At 33.6% G+C, this 7,942-nt stretch overlaps 1 protein-coding gene across 1 annotated transcript; it reads left to right on the forward strand.

The window, feature by feature from the left end:
• Positions 1–1,349: 1,349 nt before the first annotated feature.
• On the forward strand, positions 1,350–4,247 carry LOC122268790 (uncharacterized). The gene has a single exon (XM_087152956.1). The coding sequence runs from the start codon at positions 1,350–1,352 to the stop codon at positions 4,245–4,247; it is 2,898 nt and encodes a 965-aa protein (XP_087009082.1).
• Positions 4,248–7,942: the final 3,695 nt, after the last annotated feature.

Consider the following 7,942-nt stretch of genomic DNA (forward strand, 5'->3'; position numbering starts at 1 on the left):
TATTTCGCACACTGTTACAAATAATCAACGAAGCAAAACAACAATGAGACAGTATGCTGCCTATCGTCTTTCCATCAGAGAAACTTTCAGTTTATTGCATCGTTCACAAAAACTGTATCTTCAGTGGGTTGTGGATATGTAGGGGAGAGGGGGGCACATGTGAACAAATTTTTTTATTTCTTCACTTTTCGAAAAATATCATCAATTTTTCATAGTAAAAAAGTCCATATGTTTAAATAGTATTTTGTTTGTCTTGTGGAATTTTTTGAGATTTTTCAATAAAATATTTCTTTACTTTATAATATTTTAGAAAAATGACTTCAATTGTTCACATGTGCCCCTATTGGGGGCACATGTGAACAGGCCTGGGGCACATATGAACAATATTAAAAACACAAAGCAATCATCATATTTCAAAGAAAAAAAACCTTTAATATAACAGATATAGATACGCATTATACTGAGGGGGTTGTAGCTTACTATGTGAATTTAAATTGTACAACAGTACTGTCAATAAGAAAATAATTTTTCAGCTGTACAATAATTTATCCGTAATTGGGTTTTTCGCAACTTCATGTTCCACGGGTGTTGTAATGGGCCTTTTTCTTTCTTCTCTAATACTCTTCCATGCTTTTTTTTTTCATTTTTTTTATCTTTTCATTTGTAGCTTTAAAAAATTCTATTTTCTCAGGTGTATCAGTTAATATGCGTGATGCGCGATCAACCATTTAATAAAAAAAAAAATTTTAAAGGAAAAATTAATAAATTAATTATGGAAAATTAAATAATGATAATTTTAAATGCATACATATTTTTTAAACTTATAATATCATGAGGATAATAATCTTAATACTATGTAGGGGCACTTGTGAACTGTTCACATCTGCCCCAGATGTTTTGTTCACAAGTGCCCCCATCATCCTTCTTAAACCTAACTTGAAAAATAAAGAACTTTTAATTGAGTAAAAAAAAAGAATAATTGTCATAAACTTACCTGAATGTTCATATAATGATCTGCAATAGTTAATTTTAGTTTATTAGTTTATTTATATTATGCTTTCACTTGGAGAAGCGAGCGATTATAATATATGCAACACCAGCTGATACAAAGAAATTGTCAGAATAGACCAACAAAATGTCTCATTGTTCTGAAAGTTTTTCAGAGAGGTAGGACTAGTACTGCCATCAATTGAAAATTTTTCGAGATTTTTTATTTCAAATCATATTGGTAAAACATACCATGTTCACATGTGCCCCCTGTTCACATGTGCCCCCCTCTCCCCTATGTTCGAATTGAAGGCACACGCTTAAATTTTATAAGGCACAATCAAAGTAATTTGCTTGCAGATATGTATTTAAATGTAGCTGATTTCATACACCAGCGTGCAGCTGAAAACAATTTGAGAGTTGGGAGTCAAGTCATTCTTCCCTCTTCTTTCATTGGTTCTCCCCGTAATATGCATCAAAACTATTTAGATGCAATGTCCATTGTTCAAAGGTTTGGCAAACCTTCTCTATTCTTAACAATGACATGCAATCCACGTTGGCCAGAGATCAGTGAAAACTTAGCACCACGGGAATCCTCTCATTATCGACCAGATATTGTTGTGCGTGTATTTCATTGTAAGTTGAAAGAACTTGTGGCCTGCATAGTAAAAAAACAAGTGTTTGGTAAAATTGCTGCTTTGATATACACAATCGAATTTCAAAAACGTGGTCTGCCATATGCCCACATGTTATTAACTCTTGATTACCATGATAAAATCAGAAGTGTGGCTGATATTGACAAATTTGTTTCTGCTGAAATTCCAGACAAAAATACTCATCCTAAACTTTATGAAAAAGTTGGGAATTACATGACTCATGGTCCATGTGGTGTACTTAATCCTCATTCTGTATGCATGGAGAAGGGAAAGTGCAAAAAAAACTTTCCAAAAGACTTTAATGAAGCAACAAATGATAATGTCAATGGGTATGCACTTTACAAGCGGCGAGATGATAGTCGAACTGTTGAGGTACGAGGCCACACTGTAGACATCAGATTTATTGTTCCTTACAATCCATACTTATTGGCCAAATTTGACTGCCACATTAATCTCGAAGTTTGTTCAACTGTTCAAAGTATAAAGTATATTTATAAATATGTTTATAAAGGTTATGCTTGTGCCACATTGCAATTTTCCAAGAAAAGTGAAGAAGTGGCAGTCTATGATGAAATTGACTCCTTTCTCAATGGAAGGTATGTGGGATCAACTGAAGCTGCATGGCGTATTTTTGAATATGAAATGCGTTATCAGTCACATAGTATTATACGACTTGAATGCCATTTACCTTTCCAGCAGACAGTGTACTTTCGAGAAGGCAATGAAGAACATGTAGCTTCATCACCAAAAGTTACAAAGCTAGAGGCATTCTTTACTCTGAACCAACAAGATCCTGCTGCTAATAATTTGTTGTATGTTGAGATTCCACAACATTATACCTGGCAAGATCAACAAAAAAAGTGGAAAACAAGACTGCGTGGAGCTGATAAAACCATCACAAGTTTATACACAGTTAACCCAAAGAATGTTGAGCTATTTCATTTGCGTCTCCTTTTACTGCATGTACGAGGACCTAAATCCTTTGAAGATTTAAAGCTGCATGATGGAGTTGTTTTTCCAACTTTTTTTGAAGCAGCTTATTCCCGTGGAATTGCATCAAATGACGAGGAATGGCGTGAATGCTTAACCGAGGCTAAGGATTTTCAACATCCAAAACAATTGAGGCAACTGTTTGGCTTTATTTGTGGCATCAATGTTCCACCTAATGCTCTTGCACTTTGGAATGACTTTAAAACTTTTCTGTGTGAAGATTTCCTTAAATCTAATAATGAGGTGAATTCATTCAACATGTGTCTGTTAGAAATAGAAGAAATTCTAATTATTCACAATACATCATGTGAGTCACTTGGATTGCCCATTCCACTCAATTTACAATACGACAATGATGATAATCTATTTGATCTACTTAAACAAGATAGTTTATTTGAAGAAATGTACAAAGCAGCAAATGAAGAGCAACGTTTCGTCATTGATACAGTATTAAAAACTGTGCTATGTGATGAAGATAAAGAATCAAATGAGAAAGTGTTTTGCTTAACTGCACACGCTGGATGTGGGAAAACATTTGTTCAAAAAGCCATTTTAAGTAAATTGCGATCAATGCAGCATGATTGCATTTCATGTGCCTTTAGTGGTATAGCTGCCAGTTTGCTTGAAGGAGGAAGAACTCTCCATAATGTTTTTAAATTGCCCATCCCACTTTTAGAAAATTCTGTATCTGGCATCACGGCGAACAGCAGACATGCTATAAGGCTCCTCCAATCATCTTTAATAATTATTGATGAAGTTTCCATGTGTCCGGTCTATGCCATACAAGTAATTGACAGATTACTTCGAGATATCGCCTCCAATGGGGACAAAGAAAAGTTATTTGGTGGAAAAACTGTCTTGCTTTCGGGAGATTTTCAGCAAACTTTGCCAGATGTACCCCACTCTGGTCGCGCAGGAATAGTTGAGAGCTGTGTGAAATCCTGGCCATTTTGGTCTCAAATCATAAAAATGACGCTAACTCAAAACATGCGAGCCTTGCCAAGTGAACGTGAATTTATTAAATTTCTTAAGGAAATTGGCAATGGTACCCCTGATGATCTTATTGAGATACCAAACTTTCTGATCAGCTCTGCTTCTATCATTGATGAAATTTACGGTAATATTCCGGAAATTGTTCAAACTCCTGAGATAACAAATCGAGCAATATTGGCTCCGAAGAATGAAGATTGCGAGGAGATTAATCACCAAGTTTTAAGAATGATGCCAGGTGACGAAAGAACTTACATCAGTTGTGACTCAGTGGTTACTGACAACGAACATGAACAGACTCTCTATCCCACTGAATTTTTAAATAGCCTTTCAGTGAGTGGCTTACCTCCTCTCAAACTCACATTGAAAGAAAATGCCATTGTTTTACTGATACGTAACCTTAACACTTCAAAGGCACTAATTAATGGTACGAGAATGCGCGTCAAAAGGTTGCACCGGAACTGTTTAGATTGCGAAGTTTTAACAGGTGCTTCATCTGGACAGCGAATTTTGATTCCAAGAATAAATTTGAGAAGCTCTGGAACACTACTACCATTTATTTTAAACAGAATTCAATTTCCGGTGATTCTTGCTTTTGCTATGACAATAAACAAATCACAATGACAATCAATTAATAAGGTTGGTATTTACTTACCGCAACCAGTTTTTGCACATGGACAGCTGTATGTGGCTGCCAGTCGAGCCCGATCATTTGATGGCTTAAAGTTTTTTATTGCTGATACAGATGAGCAAGGACATTTAAAAAATGATCAGAGAGTCTTTACAAAAAATATAGCTTATAAAGAACTTTTGTGAACAAAACTATTTTGTTTTATGTTTAATACCCATCGGAAGTAGGCAAGGGGACCTTCCAGAATCAAAACTCCCCATGAGAAATGAGATATGGCGACCTTCTCGCGGTATTTCTCGGGTAATGCTAACAGCCATACATTTAAATTTAACAATTAGGTATAACACATTTTATTCAAAATGGACTCAAATCATTAAAATGATACTCACCCAAAACACTTGAGCCTTGCCAAGTGAACATAAATTTACTGAATTTCTTCACAAAATTGACAATGATACCTCTGGTGATCTTAAAGCCATCATTGATGAAATTTACCGTTATATTCCAGAAATTGCTCAAACTTCTGATAACAAATCGAGCAATATTACCTCCGATGAATGAAGATTGCGAAGAAATAAAATCCAAACTTTTAAAAGATTGATGCCCGATGAAGAGAGACTATACATCAGTTATGATTTGGTGGTTACAGACAATGATCACGAGCAAACACTTTATCCCTCTGAATTTTTAAATAGTCTTTCTGTGAGTCACTTACCTCCTCACAAACTTATATTGAAAGAAAACGCCATTGTGTCGAAAATTTTCATCGGAACAGTTTAGTTTGCGTAGTTTTAACTGGTGTTACGTGTGGACAACAAATTTTGATACAAAGAATACATTTCAAAAGTTCAGGGACACTACTGCCATTTATTTTTGACATAATTCAATTTCCGGTGATTCTATTTTTCGCAATGACAATAAACAAATCTTCATAAAAATGACGCTTACCCAAAACATGCGAACCTTGCAAAGTTAATGGGATTGTATTAAATTTCTAAATTAAATTGGCAATGGTACATTTGGTGATCTTATTGAGATATATTCTCTGCTACAGCTCCAAATTTCTCAGCTACATGAAGAAAAGATAATCAAATTGTGAAGGGGGCAGAGAAGTGTATAAATTTCATTAAGTAATTGATTTCAATATCTGGCATTTTTATTTTAAAATTTAAATTTGTTAAAATGTTTTTATAAGATTGCGAAGCAATATGCAATGGAACTGCGAAGCAGTTCTGGGGGTTGGCGAGCGTAGCGAGCAGGGGGCGGAGCCCCCTAGTAATTTTTAATTCATGTAATAATACAATTAATATTTGACTACCTCGTTGGTACGAGTGTTTCCTTTTTCCCTACTACAAACAACATTTTTTCAATTATGTGAAGAAGAAAAAAACAATTATTTACAATGACAAAAATATGAAAAACATGATTATGCAAATTATCTGCTTAGTCAATTAAACAGAAAGAAAAATGAAACATGTTTATAAACTATTCTACTAAAATTTTCAAAAAATTTTTCACACAAAAATATACAAAATTTTTATGGAAACGAACTGGACAACAAGTGTCATTTATTCAGAATTTAAGATTCTGTGTGATTAAAAATATTTCCTAAGCTTTGATACATGTACTTTTTCAAAATTTTGTTTACTTAAATTTCTTTTCATTTTTGTTTTTGTAATCAGTTTCTTGGTCATTCTTTTTTTTCTTCCTATTTTTCCTTTTTGTTATTGTTATACTTTACATATTTTTTCGTCGATATTTACCTGATAATGAACGCATCCATTACCTAGATCTATCTTCGAATCATTTGAACTTTTTGGACATTCTTTCTTTCTATTTTTTGATGTTTACTTTTACTGAAACATCCTTAACATTCATTTTTTCGATGCTTATTTTTTTTTTTTTTTTGAAACATCATTCTTTTCTTTTTTCGGTGTTTACTTTTCTTCAAACATCTTTTTCATCATTTTTAACCTTAACATTTTGAGAATTCTGCTGTCTAATGTGCAAAGATAAGTTGTCACTTTTAGAATTAGCAGAGATGATCAGTCTCTTACCAAATGAAGTGACAACTGGCCCGGCACAATCAATAAACAAACAAAAATCCCTGCAAGTCTACAACCCTACTAAAGCATATGGTAAATCAGTATCAATTATAAAAAAACTTAGCTGAGTTAACAATTTCGCCTATCGTAATAAGGGAGACTCGCAAATTTTGTTAAGTGTTAACTGTCCGTTTGTTTGGGTAACAACAAGTGTATAAGTATTACCATACTCTCTTAAAAAGAACGAGTGAAAATAACTCAACTTGAGTGCTATTTAACTCTTTCATCTAGAAAAAACCGGCCTTCTCATCTTGAGTTAAAATCACTCAAGTGATAGAGTTATATGGAAATAGCTCAATTTGAGTGAAAAAAATTTCCCTCAAACTTGAGTTATTTTCACTCGAGTTTGAGTGACTTTCAGTATTACCTGAGTGGATCGTTTTCACTCAAACTTGAGTGATTTTAACTCGTATTTGAGCGATTTTCAGTAAATTGCAGTCAAAATTTTTATTGCTAATATACAAAATGTTTGTATTTAGTGGTGCCATCTATCGTAAGCGATGGAAAATACTATAGTTTTTGTTTAAAAAAATTCCTTTTGAATGAAAGCCTTATATAGGAATTTTCTTTTTATCTTAACGATTGTTGAACTTGAATATCGAATTAGATAGTATCGTATGTTTGAAAGCTTTCGCTGTGAGCATCGACTCTGTGTAACCTGAGTATTCGAACTCGCTTCCCGTCTGTCGTGAGATTGACCGATTAACCCTCTCGGCTACAGTCCTGTGTCAAGACGGCTACAAAAAACTAATTATTTTCATAAGCTGGGTCTCGTTGGCGAGGATAAAGTTTTCATTTGTTAAATCAAATAAGGTGAAAACACAGTTAAAAAAAATTTTCAGAGTTGACAGTTTGAATAGCAGCATTTTATGGTTATCCAATTGTTTTGATTGTATACGGTAAAACAACAATTAAATGCATTATTACTTACGAGTTTTTTTTTATGAAACATTCCTTATCACTGAAGATTTGAGTTTTTTTTCTTTCCCTTAAGTTTCGTCATTTTTCTTTTAAGTTTAATTTTTAAAAGTAAGGAGCCCTAAACAAATTTTTAAAGTAAGCAGTTTTATAAATATTATGCTCATTTAGGTTCAATTGAAAATACTATGAGTTATTTTTTTTCGAACAAATTTATTCGTTTAATTTATAAAGCTTTATTTTCAAGCAATAAAAAAGGTATATTCAGTGCCCCCCCCAAGCACTTGGGCGCATTCATCCCCCCACCCAAAAAAATTTTGCTAACTTCCCCCTTCCATGTTAACTTGTTCGAAATAGTGCTATGTTGCTTCTTTTATTTATGTACTTAAAAAAAAATTCTCTCGTCTAAATTCCCCCCCCCCAAACTATTCGTTTTATTTAGTGTAAAAATCCCCCCCCAAGCTTTAAGTGGGCGCATCGTGCGCCCACCTTCCCCCTGATGGGGGCCTATGGGAATATTGTTTTAAATTGCCTAAATTTTTTAAGATAAATTTCTGAAACTAAGTGAAATTAATTAATTTTTGAGGAAGACGTTTGAAGCTAAAAAATCTGGATTAAACACCCTTTTTCAAACTTAATTTTGCAAACTCTTTTGATATAAATTT

The sequence above is a fragment of the Parasteatoda tepidariorum genome, chromosome 10, assembly GCF_982258835.1.
Source record: "Parasteatoda tepidariorum strain Cologne lab strain chromosome 10, Ptep-v5.0, whole genome shotgun sequence".
Taxonomy (NCBI): domain Eukaryota; kingdom Metazoa; phylum Arthropoda; class Arachnida; order Araneae; family Theridiidae; genus Parasteatoda; species Parasteatoda tepidariorum.